This window comes from Melitaea cinxia, chromosome 10, assembly GCF_905220565.1.
Source record: "Melitaea cinxia chromosome 10, ilMelCinx1.1, whole genome shotgun sequence".
NCBI classification, from domain to species: Eukaryota; Metazoa; Arthropoda; class Insecta; order Lepidoptera; family Nymphalidae; genus Melitaea; species Melitaea cinxia.
The window spans coordinates 14,121,185-14,135,054 of record NC_059403.1 but is presented as its reverse complement, the minus strand read 5'-3'; the positions used below and the strand labels follow the sequence as shown (position 1 = coordinate 14,135,054).

The following is a 13,870-nucleotide window of genomic DNA, read 5'->3' as shown; positions in this document are numbered from 1 at the left end:
AACAATATAATTACAGAAGAAATCGTTTGTGAAATTTATTCTTAAAACTAGACATTTTATCTGATAAAGAGAAAAAAAAAATGATAAAAAGTAAAAAAATAGTATGTTTTGAAAATATTTTCTGAATACAGCTAAATAACACTTCTTTTATGTGTGGTTATCCTGTGGTGAATTAGATTCCCAAATATCTTTGGGACACGATGTATTGACAATTGGGATAGAGTCGCCAAAGCGCTTGTAAACATTACAAGCGCTTTGGCGACTCTATCCCAATTGTTAGTCCCTAGCTAGCATCACAATATTTATTTATTTATTTATTGCCATAAATATACTAACATTACATATTATTAAACAGTTAATTAACTAATGATGTTAATATTGTTAATTATGTGTAGTAAATTATGATATCTACATTGAGGCCGTCTATTCGTATCACCAAACGATCACCCGAATTGGTCTGAAATGAGTAGGTATTTATGCTAAGATATACTAGGTATGGTATGGAGGAACTTTCGAAACAAGGGCAATCCTAGTTGTAGCATATAAATTCAAGGCTTTATTTTAATAAGTTAGTTCATATAAATAATTGCAATTTAGTAATCGTTGGTCCGGTTCTATAGGAAGAGTTCTTAAAGACAAACAGGTTTTTACAAATATTTAGATAACTCAATATCCTTTTCATAAATGCTGATTTCCTAATTTTCTGAGATAAAATGGTAGTTCGTAGGATAAAAAATGACAAGAACCATCTTTAAAAATAAACTGTCTATTTTTCTGTTCATTTTTTACGTTATTGCTTATTTATTTATTTATTTATTTATTTATTTTTATCTCTTTATATTTTATAAATACGAACATTATTTGTTACAATTTTTTTGTTATGATTAATTAATTTTTTTATAACACATTTATGAAAATGTGCATATATATATTGTTTTTTTTAGGTATTTTTATCTTTAAACAATATACAGACATAATAAATAAAGATTATATTATTTATATTAGTATCATAAACTGCGTATGTGCAACTATAGTACACATTTCAAAGTTTGTTGCCATGGTAACCGTAAACATAACCATATTGTTGCGTACCTTTACGACATCAGTAATGAAATTGTACTTATATTTAATTTCATTTAACTTCTTTATTTTTATCCAGTTTCAAATTTTTCTCATTATCTCAAAATATATAATACAAAAAAATGGTAAACGTTTTTTATAATAATACAAATTACATGTACATAGGTACCTAATATTTAAAGCTTTTTTTATTAAAAAAACTGTTAAAAGTCTATATAAAACAAGTAAGTATTAAGAAATCTAATGACTATTTTTGTTTTAGATTTTAAGTCGTTCTAAACCAGCAAATGACAATAGAAACCGCGGGAACAGTTCTGGTAAAAGAGCGACTTTTCCAGAACTTGAAGATTTCATCTTGAAGAGAGACTACACCGGTGCCATTACTATGCTTGAGGTTCGTATATTTAATTGTTCGAAAATTTAATAGCCTTTTAAGATTATAAAGCTTCTTACTTAAGGAGATAAGGGTATAGGTTCCTCTATATTATCGTAGATTCTAGGCTTTGGTCTGTAATTCTTCAATACTTTTATATTTTTGTATCTCCTAAGTTAACCTGATACATATATACCTATCAAAACGATGGCAGCGTGTCGTAAATATATTATTTATAAAAACGAGTGTTCTTTAGACCACACGACTAAAGTAAAACTTACACTAAGTAACACTCTTTCTCTTTCTATCTTCACTAACTTATATATCCCTCTCAACTTCCGTTCGCCTCGCCCGATCACACTAATCGTAACTCTCACGCATTCACCAGCTTACTCCCCAAGTCAATCGTCCGTAAAGAATTTATACTTCAAAACATACAAATATTATGTAGAAAATAATAGCAAAACTAGAAAGTACTTTTTTTTATGTCACTAGGTCGGCAAACAAGCGTACGGCTCACCTGATGGTAAGCGATTACCGTAGCTTGTAGACACCTGCCACACCAGAAGCATCGCAAGCGCGTTGCAGACCCAATCCCCAATCCCCCCAGGAGAGCTCTGGTCACCTTACTCACCAACAGGAACACAATACTGCTTGAAAACAATATTATTTTGCTGTGATCTTCTGTAAGGTCGAGGTACTACCCCAGTCGGGCTGCTCCATATTTTGAGCAGGAAACTCCTGCTGTGCCCAGTACTACTGTACCTACAGTGACTTTTTTCGAAAAGTTCTCTTACAAAGAGTGTAAATTAGTCCAGTAAATTTCCCTAAGGTCTAAATCCATATATAAGATCCCGAAATAAGAAATACCAGGATGAACGCACACACAGTCATGTTAAATTATTATATTTTATGATATTTTTTTAGTTTCTGAAACATGATGGCAACACAGACGTATGGATTAGTGCCTGGACGGCGTGGTGCTGGTTCCACCTCGGCGAGTACAAGCGAGCTCTGGACGAATATCTTGAGATTAAGAAGAGAGACAACCTCGTCACGAGTATTGCTGATAACATTGATTTAGATATCGGAGTTTGCTACTTCTATTTAGGTAGAAATAAATAAATAAATATGTATATTACACACACACGGTTGACAGTTCCTAATTTGACATTTGTATGTTAGGTAACGATTTTTTTTTCTTATCATAAATGCATATGTAAACAGTTTATACATTGTAAATATAAATAATAATAATAATGGTAACATCCAGACCCGAGATAGAAATAAACCCACAAACTGTGGAGCGAAAACCAGTCACTGAAAACTGGGCAAAACTTTTTATATTAGGATAGCTTACAGCCTTATAACTAACATAAAAAAGCTAAACAAGACTAGTAATCAGTGTGCATACATCAATCATAGATCTTATAATCGCCATTTTTATGGTACTAATACTCCCATGGAAATAAATCTATGTCAACATTAATATCATTACATGAGCGACAAGCTCTAATAAGTAGGTATACTGTCGATAGTTTGTGCCTGAGAAGGGAATAATAAACGGCTTGTAAATATTGTTACGAAATGCACGTGGCGTTAGTTTGAATAATATTTTATACAGCAGATCAGGGCAATCGATTACAGCCTTTACTTTTTGAAGGAGGAAAACGAAATCTAAAACACTGCGTCATAAGATGAGAAGAAGGCAATAGGTGAATGGTGGTCTAGGAACATGGGCATAATAAGTAACTTTTATTGTTTTCATTCTTGAAGGATTACAAACCCCAGGGCACTAGATGCGTTTTTACGATTTTGGTTACATGTTTATTGAAAACAAGTTTACTATCAATGACTACTCCTAAATCACTTGTATTATAATTCAAAGTTAACTTTTGATTACTAATAAAATAATTAGACCTATAAGGCTGAGGTTTACGCAAGTTGAAATTATACGACTCTTGTGGTTTTCACACATTTTGTCTCCTTTGACGTTTATAGTTACTCTCCGCATTGTTGGAGTTCACTCTTAAAGAAACGGTAAATAATTGAAATCGTGTGAAGCAGAGAAAGAGTGAGAGAATGATTGACGTTTTATCACGCAACGTCTCTTGCGAGAAAGAGATGACCATATTTTTATATATCACGATAATTGTTCTTGGGGAGTAAGCCCAAGTCGCGTGTCGAAGCTGACACTCTAGTTTTTTCCATAGAATGAAGTTTTAAAGCCTGTATCTGTCTTCAATAAATTTCTCACGTATACAAATACTCATTGACTTCAATCAGTGCGTCGTGAAATAAGTAAATTCAAACCAAATTGCCCCGTTAATTATTATAATGACTACAAATTTGTTCCTGTTCTTAAATTGTCTGTAATTTCTTTTTTATTTCAGGAATGTATAAAGAGTCCCAAGAGGCAGTAGAGGAAGCGCCAAAGTGTCCTCTTAAGGTAGACAAATTTCATGATTAATCGTTTATTTATTTTTTGTATCACAGCTCTAATACAAATATTTTGTTTGAAATGAAACAAGCATTATCGGTACAAATCGAATTTGTTATTATGACAAAGCTTCTCATCCTTCAAATCCTGTGCTATTTACATTCTGCCAACCCACGGAATAGAAGGACGTATTATGGTGGTACATGTACCTACCTTTCTCTTATGTGTATGTGAGCAAAGGCTTTTGATCAATAGTGCGTAATTTACGGATGTTTTCAGATTAATACACAGAAAAGACACACAACAGGAAATATAAAAATTGGCGAAAGCCAGCTGCTGCTGGAGAAGTACCTCAACTTTAAGTTATTTAGTTAAATAAAACTGTTCTAAAATAATATTGTATTTCTGTGGTGCGTAAGGTAGCTACAGCAAGGAGGCCTAGGAACGATCAGGAGATTGAAAAAGTGCTTCTGATGCTTCTGGTGTATCAGGCTACGGTAACTGCAAGCGGACAGAGTGTGACAGTTGTTAGTCACCGCAATTGTATAAAAAATCAGAAACTTAAAAGAAAAACGAGTGTCCTTTAGGCCACAAGACTGAAGTAAAACTTCTTTAGTTCAATCTAACTTATATCTCTTTGAACTTCCGTTCGCCTCGCCCGATCACACTTTTCGTAACTCTCGTCACCCATTCACCAGCTTATTCGCCAAGTCAAGCGTGCGTAAAGAAGTTTTACTTCATAAATATTATGTATTGTTTAAAATATTTCAGTGTCGTCTTCAGTTCCACTTAGCACATAAGTTGGGTGACGAGGAGATACTCATGCAAGCTCACGCGAAATTGCGAGACGTACCTGAGGACCAGCTCAGCCTGGCCTCCGTGCACTATCTACGCGCTCACTACCAGGAGGCTATTGATGTTTACAAGAAACTGCTTTTGGAGAGACGGTTGGTTTCTTTTTTTCACTTTTAATGATTTTACGACTACATATTATGTTCTCATAAATTGCCATTCAAAAGTTGTATTTGTTAGTTTTGTTTTGATGTTACATAATTATCAATTCTTCTTTTTGGAGTTTTTCTTTTCATTAATAGGAATCAAAAGTCCGTAATCGTTGTCTTCTTAGTAATATAAATTACTATAGATTTATACATTAAACGGGATAAATCCATGTTTGTTGCTTTTTTATATATAATATAATAATAATATAATTTCAAGATTTTTAAGTATAAATTACACTGAACAAATGTTTTCAAATTTCAGTCGGCCAAAAAAAAGGTCGTTGCTCCAAATTCATAATTTGTGGAGAAATCGTTGCGTTTCAGTATTTCGGTAGGACAGACAGAACTATCGTATAAATCGCGTACGATCCTAGGGTACGGATCGTATATCGTATACTTGAATTATTTTACATGTACGATAATTTTCGTACGCTTGGAATCACTGCCTGCAACACCAGAAGCATCGCAAACGCGTTGCCGACCCTTTTCCCGACCCTTCCTAGGACCTCTGGCTACCTTACTCACCACATAAATACAACACTGCTTGAGAACAGTGATATTTAGCTGTGATCTTCTGCAAGGTTCAGGTACTTCCCCAGTCGTGTTACTAAATTTTGAGTAGGATATTTCCTGCTTTGTGCCCTTCTTCAATAAATTCTTTTATAAAAAATTTAATATAGTCTGTATTTTTATATTATTCCGAAAAATAGTTTTCACTAGAATTAATGAGTATTAAGTTGTAAAAATTAATTTTATATAGACTGAAAATAACTTACAGTTATACAAGATATCAAAGCGATGAAACAGATTGGGTGAAGCTGTTGTCCCAAATACCTAGGTACTCTATTATATTCCTAGGCTATTATAGCATACCTGTATCTATGTAGAATGCTGTATTGTAATGTGGCCATTTAATTTATTTTTGTCTGTGGATTTTTTCGATATTGTTTGCTCACAGAATTAACTAATTTTAAATATAGTTTAATTTTTTCCTCTTTTGTGTAAATAGTTGTATTTATTTGTATCTTGCTGATACTGAAGATATTCGAAAAGGGATCCCATACAAAACGAGATATAGCTAGTATCAATATTCAGTAACTTTAAAAAATATTTTATGAAAGCGAGCTTGCTAGAGATTAATTTTACTCAAAGTTTGTTTTCTTTATTATGTAACTAACTTTGCCCGCGACTTCGTTCGCATGGAATTAAAAAAAAATAGTTCAGTTCGTAGCGTTACAAAACAAAAAAAAATTTAAAATAAAAGTAACCTAAGTTGCCTCTTATTACATCAGCTATCTGTAAAAGAAAGTCACGTCAAAATCGGTTCAGCTGTTTCAGAAATTAGCCGGAACAAACCAATAATCAGACAGACAAAAATTGTAAATGTGTGTATTATTTTGGTATATGTACCGAGTATACATCCATATGCATTTAGTAAAAAGCGGTAAATTTTATATTACAAACAGACACTCCATTGTTATATATATGTACTATTAACTAAAAATGTCTAATTATTATTGGTATTTTAGAAGTTTGTAGCATTTAAGAGAAATTGTTATAAAATAAATAAATAAATAAATATCTATACAATACACACACGGTCGTCTGTTCCTAAAGTAAGCAACTTAATGCTTGTGTTATAGGTAACAGCCGACTGGTATATAGCTACATATATTTTTTTTTCGATAAACATACTTATAAATAATACATATATAAATAAATATTTATATTACACCCAGACTCGGGGTGGGAATCGAACCCACAACCCTCGGAGCAGAAAGCAGGGTCACTACAAACTGCGCCAACGGGCTAGTCGGGCTAGCGGGCTAAAATAAAAACAATTAAATTATATAAAGTACTTAGCAATCGTAATTGATAGTATTTTTAGCAATATTTAATGACAAGTCTTATGTCAAACAATATCCAAAATTTTCCCTTTAGTTAGTATTTTACATTTATAATCATAAATTATTTATAATTGTAATATTAAATTATAATTAACTACATACTGTTTGGGATCAAATCAATGTGACGCCGCAGCACGTACATGGCGCTCAATGTATACGTCGCGCTGTGTTACTACAAGCTGGACTATTACGACGTGTCGCAGGAGGTGCTCGGAGTGTACCTCGCACAGCATCCCACGTCTACTATGGCTGGGAATCTTAAGGCTTGCAATCTGTTTAGGTTTGTACTAACCCTACTTTGTTGGATTCTGAGTGAGCCTGTAAACCACAGCCTTGCCGTAGTGGTGGAACTGCTGGGCAAGGGCTTGATTCTCCATAGTATATGAGACAGGGTATAATTTGCCTGCTCCACAGCCGGTTCGTGAATAAAATCTTTACCACGAGTAATTATCGCTATCAATTGTCTTTGATAACAACCGGGATCGACAGCTCGACGCGTTTTTCAAGTCACGGTGTGAAACTGTACCACTATTACTTTGACAATGGTATTTATGGAAACATTTACTTAGATAGCCCGTAAGTACGTCCATATTGAAATAATAATAAAAATTATATAGTTATATTATCCACATTTACTTAAAGTAGCAAATGTTTGTAAAAAATTTATGAAATGAAAATAAAATAATGTAAAAAATTGCAGATTATACAACGGTAAAGCAGCTGAAAACGAGTTGAAGCAAATATCAGCTGAACAGCACACGTTCGGACAAGATCTCGTCAAACACAATCTCGTTGTATTCAAAAATGGGGAAGGAGCTTTAAAAGTGAGTTCATTACACTTAGTCAAGACAAATGAAAAAAAAGGGACAGGCATCGATCCACATGAGCGTAAGCGTAGCGGCGAGCGTAAGCTGTCCTCCTCACTCTTTTTATTACTTAGTTAAATTACAGATTTTAATAAATCATTAAAATCCGTCTCGCCTCTCCAAAAAATCTAATGAAAGTCAATGCTCTACAGAATAACTGCTATATCATATACATATATATATATATATATATATATATATATATATATATATATATATATACTTATCAATAATAATAACATTCATAAATAACTTTATTGCATACAGTAACATATAATAACAATTATATAAAAAGTAAAAAGGTGCAACGGCCGGTTTTATCACTAGATAGTGATCTCTTCCAGACTGCCTTATTAACAACAATATTAACAAAATATTCTACATATAGAGACAACTTCTCAGTTTTTGCTTTACAGTTAAATAAATGTAGTGTACCAACTATTGAAACAAAATAATACATCCTTAGCGAGTTTAGGAATAATGCAAAAATGAAGTTGTTTCAAAGGTACTACCAGAACTAGTAGACGTGGTCCCGGAAGCTCGTCTCAACTTGGCCGGCTACCGGCTGCGTCACCGGGAACCTCTGGAGGCCCGCGAGCTCCTGGAGCCCTTGCAACCCACGTCGCCGTTGCACTACATACTGCGGGCGGTGGTAGCGGTGCGGCTCTACAATGAGACTAACGATGTAAGGGACAAATACGGCTTCATTTTAAATACCTCGTTAATCTTTTTATTTTGTGTTTCATGTAACGATTTAAAATATATATATTTAAAACGGGATATTTACCATGTTGTTTATTTTTATTTTGCGGAGCCCGATATTTCGAAATCTCTCTACGAATGTCTTGTTCACGAGACTCTGAGAAAAAAAATCTTATACAAAAAAAGTGCGTGGACAGCTGTGACCTACGACTGAAGCTTAATCCTTCAAAACGACTGTCTAAATAGGTACAAAAAAGACTTACTAGTCTAAGAAAAAGTTAATACCATATCGAATGATAAAAAACGAAAAAATCGTTATTGCGTTATTAGAAAACGTCGTCAAAACAAAAACGTAACGAGGTCATTCGTTCAATATTTTACTCCTCTTATTTTTTCATACTGAGCCTTATTTGAAAATTGATTCTTAAGGAGCCCAAAGGTTGCCTGAAAGCGATCGCTGTATTAGCGATAAGGCCGCCTGTTGCAGCTGATGCAAATTTTATTTTTATATTTCATTTGTTATGCTGTTAAAACCTTGTATTAGTGTGCGAAAGTGTAAATAAATAAATAAATAAATAAATAAGGGATAGACTCCAAAAACAATCGTATTTTGAAATGTCGTGTAAATAAGAATGTAAGGGGACGATAAGAGGTAAATAAAGAATATTTCTAGGTGAATTCTATAATGTCGAAAAGTTCGAAATTATGTTTGTTATGTTATATAGAATAAATACGTTAGATTCGATGGACCTTGATAAAAACTCTACACAACATCTGAGTCCAATATATAAATATTAGTCATGAGTGGTGATAGAACCGGCGACCACTAGCGCAGTCAGACAGTATGTGATAACTTTGTCAAATCGTCGTCAAAGCGACGCGGTGGCGCAGCAATCACAGGACTGGCTTGCGCTTGCAGTCCCGGTTTCGATCCCCGCTCATGACAAACATTAGTATTAGCCATATAGATGTATCAAAGTCTATAGTGTGACCGGAGCAAATCCTACGGGACCGTAGTGTGTCAAGCATTTATTTAGGCGCGTTTGTTTAGCGTTTAAATATGTATAGATCGAGGAAAAAGTGTGGTCTTTCATCACAATAACACCCGACCACATAAATCTTTAGCCACTCAACAAAAATTGAGAGAGTTTGACCGGGAAGTCTTAATGCATGAACTATATAGCCCCGATCTTGCATTCTCAGATTTCCACCTGTTTCGGTCTCTTCAGAATTCTTTAGGTAGAGTAAAGTTAGAATTAAGAGAGGACTGTCAAAACTACTTGTCGCGGTTTTTTAATGAGAAGTGCCAAAATTTCTACAGCAACGGAATCCAGTCGACCTACGAGACGGCAGCAAATCGAATAAAATGGTACATACCTATATATCATAATTATTGTAAATATTTTTTTGAAAAATCTTACCTAGTAACTAAATATTTAAAGTTAAACTACCTCAATGTAAGAAATCTGTCCTGAAGGAGGAGCAGATGAAACTGGCTCAGCAGAGCTTCCACCTAGTGGGCAGCTCAGCGTCCGAGTGCGACACGATCCCAGGCCGTCAGTGTATGGCCTCGTCCTACTTCCTCGCGGGCCAGTTCGAGGAGGTGCTCGTCTACCTCAACTCCATCAAGAGCTTCTTCGTCAACGACGACACATTCAACTTCAATTACGCTCAGGTAACCTAAATCTTGTGATAAAACTATAAATATTCAATCTCTTTGTATACAACAAAAGTATCAAATCAACAAATTTATATTTCAAATATTTGGGAAATTGGAAAATGAAAAGGGCACAGCAGGAAATTTCCTGCTTATTATATGAAGAGTCCGACTGGGGAAGTACCTCGACTAAATACTAAATAATACTGTTTTTAAGCAGAGTTGTGTTCCAGTGGTGAGTAAGGTGACCAGAGCTCGTGGGGGGAACTTGGGATAGGGTCGGCAACGCGCTTTCGATGCTTCTGGTGTTGCAGACCTAGTTCTATAAAAAAAGTTTTGTTTCGAAGCACAGCAATGAATGCTCGCCAGGCTGTTATTATAAGTAGGTATATGTATATACACTATACCGTCAAATTCAAACTCAAATAATAGTGATAGACATGTCGTATTACTTAAGAGCGCCGAATCAGACAGGACTGGATTACCGCAGTATTTTATCGCTAGACTCAAAAATAAACGTAATTACAGAACATTCAAATCCTGTTAGTAGAAATGAAAAATGTAATATTGTATGATTTTAAATTATGTTTATTCAGGCAAAAGTAGCATCAGGATTCTACAGAGAAGCCGAGGAATGCCTGCTGACCATCCAAGATGAGACCATACGTAACTCTTTCACTTACCTCGCGTGCCTCTGCCGCTGCCACGTCATGAACAAGGAGGCTCACCTCGCCTGGGACATATGTGTTAAGGTATTAAAGATTTTATTGACGTCAAGCTTCTTTACGCACGCTAGACTTGGGGAGTAAGCTGGTGAATGCGAGATGAGAGCGTTACGAAAAGTGTGATCAGGTGAGGTGAACAGACGTTGAGAGGGAGATATACATAAGTTAGTGAAGATAGAAAATTTTACTTCAGTCGTGTGGTCTAAAGCACACTCGTTTTCAGTAGTTTTGTAACATAAGTCAGTATTAATAGAATTTATTTAAATTATGATAGTGGTAAAAAAATGTTTTCATTTACGAGTATATTATGAAAGAATATTAATTTAATGTAATTAAATTGGTATTTGTAATTTTCTTTTCTAGTCTGCGGGTACGCCAGATAGCTTTGCGCTTCTGCAACTGGTCGCCAACGACAGCTATCGCATGGGACAGTTCCTTGTAGCAGCCAAGGCGTTTCACATGCTAGACAAGTACCTATCTAGTTTGTTACACTTATATACAATAACAATGTGCTTATTATAAGACAGAAGTGAAGCTGGTTTTAGTCTTCACTCATAAATAAGTTTTTTTTTAAGTTTACTCAAAAAATATTGCGAAGAGTGTCGAGAGAAGACTTGTGCGAAACAACGAAACAGCAATGACACTGAAGATGATAGTGGTGCTGGAAAGTGACGCTTTACTTTTGTTTTTGAAGGATATTGATATTAGTATATTAGTATTAGTGCGTTTTATCAATTTTCCTTAATTTATCTTTTGATATTAGAGTTTTATAATTTAAATTAATTGTTATAACTGGATTCATTTATAAAAGAGTAAACTCCAGTAGCGTGTCGGAGCTGACAAGCAAGCTTTTTTTATATGACTAACGCCAAGTTGCACGTAAAGGAATTAAAATTTAAGTAGTGATTTCATACAATTCTTGCGATTAAATTAGTTTAATCTCTCTACTTAAATTTTAATTTTGTTTCGTGCAACCCGGCGTAAAGTGGCTACCGTACATTTTACCAAATTTTAAGCGGATACCATAGCCAATGGACGCTTTTAACACCTAGAGTTTTGCGCGTTTTTAACCGACTTCCAAAACAGGAGAAAGTTAGCAAATACGCATTATTAGATATAACTTGAAACGTACTAATTAGACCCCATTAAAACTTAAATGGGACCACATGACACGCATCACTTTTCAATTAAAAAAAAAATCATCGAAATCGGTCCACCCAGTCAAAATTTCTGAGGTTAACATACACAAAATAAAATACAATCGAATTGTGAACCTCCTCCTTTTTCTGGGAGACGGTTAAAAACGAGCACTCTGATTGCGTGTAGGCTGGACGGCGGTCCGGAGATGTGGGAGGGGCTGCGCGGCGCGGTGTGCGGGTGCGCGCAGGCGGCGGCGGGCGGCGCGCAGCCGCAGCAGCTGCGCGAGGCGCTCGCGCTGCTGCGGGGCCGCCCGCACGCGCGCGCTGACCACGTGGCGCGCCCCATCGCGCGCTGGGCGCAGCTGAACCGGATACCCGTGTGAGCTGCGCCGACAGTGCTGTCGTAGTGTTGTAACATTTCGCGATTCGTACAAATAAATTAATAAATCAAAATAAATAAGACTTTTATTTCTTACGAATTTAAGACACAAAATAAATACATTTAACAGATTTATTCCCAGTATTTATGCCCAGTGGTCGAAATTAGACTATAATTAATTAGTTTAGATTATAAGTTTGAACATTATTGTCAAAGACTATCTATCTATCTATCTATAATCTATAATAATATATATAAAAGCGAAAGGTCACTCACTCATCACGAAATCTCCGAAACTATAACAGCTACAAACTTGAAATTTGGCAGGTAGGCTCCTTATAGGACGTAGACATCCGCTAAGAACGGATTTTACGAAACTCGACCCCTAAGGGGGTGAAATGGGGGTTGGAATTTTGTATGAAAGTCCTATGTTTTTGAAGTAAGAGACCTGAAATTTAAAATGTATGCTCTATAGATGGTAAAAAAGTGTCCAAATAATGTATCTTTAGAAATCAACCCCTTTTTGGGGTTGAAACGGGGGATGGTACGTTGACTCACTGATCACGAAATCTCCGAAACTATAACACCTACAAACTTGAAATTTGGCAGAAAGGCTCCTTATAGGGCGTAGACATCCGCTAAGAACGGATTTTACGAAACTCGACCCCTAAGGGGGTAAAACGGGGGGTTGGAAGTTTGTATGAAAGTCCTATGTTTTAGAAGTAAAAGACTTGAAATTTAAAATGTATGCTCTATAGATGATGAGAAGGCGTCCAAATAATGTATCTTTAGAAATACACCCCTTTTTGGGGTTAAAACGGGGATGGTAGGTTGACTCACTAATCACGAAATCTCCGAAACTATAACACTTAAAAACTTGAAATTTGGCAGGTAGGCTCCTTATAAGACGTAGACATCCGCTAAGAACGGATTTTAAGAGAAACGACCCCTAAGGGGGTAAAACGGGGGTTGGAAGTTTGTGTGAAAGTCCTATGTTTTTTGAAGTAAGAGACTTGAAATTTCAAATGTAAGTTCTATAGATGGTGAAAAGGTGTCCAAATAATGTATCTTTAGAAATCAACCCGTTTTTGGGGTTAAAACGGGGGATAGTAGGTTGGCTCACTGGTCACGAAATCTCCGAAACTATAACACCTACAAACTTGAAATTTGGCAGATAGGCTCATTATAGGTCGTAGACATCCGTTAAGAACGGATTTTATGAAATTCGATCCCTAAGGGGATAAAACGGGGGTTGGAAGTTTGTATGAAAGTCCCATGTTTTTGAAGTAAGAGACTTGAAATTTAAAACGTGTGCTCTATAGATGATGAGAAAGAGTCTAAATAATGTATCTTTAGAAATCAACTCCTTTATGGGGTTAAAACGGGGGATGATAGGTTGACTCGCTCATCACGAAATCTCCGGAACTATAACAGCTACAAACTTGAAATTTGATAGATAATTTCCTTTTATAGTGTAGACATATTTAAGAACGAATTTTACGAAACTCGACCCCTAAAGGGGTAAAACGGGGGTTGGAAGTTTGTATGAAAGTCCTATGTTTTTGAAGTAAGATACTTGAAATTTAAAATTTATGCTCTAT

At 35.3% G+C, this 13,870-nt stretch overlaps 1 protein-coding gene across 1 annotated transcript; it reads left to right on the top strand.

Annotated features, from left to right (window-relative positions):
* The first annotated feature begins 401 nt into the window (after positions 1-401).
* LOC123657454 (intraflagellar transport protein 56) lies at positions 402-12,343 on the top strand. Its single transcript, XM_045592996.1, has 13 exons — positions 402-455; positions 1,343-1,474; positions 2,381-2,564; positions 3,847-3,902; positions 4,665-4,840; positions 5,673-5,732; positions 6,935-7,081; positions 7,502-7,625; positions 8,173-8,352; positions 9,847-10,044; positions 10,623-10,778; positions 11,115-11,221; positions 12,078-12,343. Exons 1-13 carry the CDS (start codon positions 402-404, stop codon positions 12,271-12,273), a joined length of 1,770 nt encoding a protein of 589 aa, XP_045448952.1. The 3' UTR covers positions 12,274-12,343.
* Positions 12,344-13,870: the final 1,527 nt, after the last annotated feature.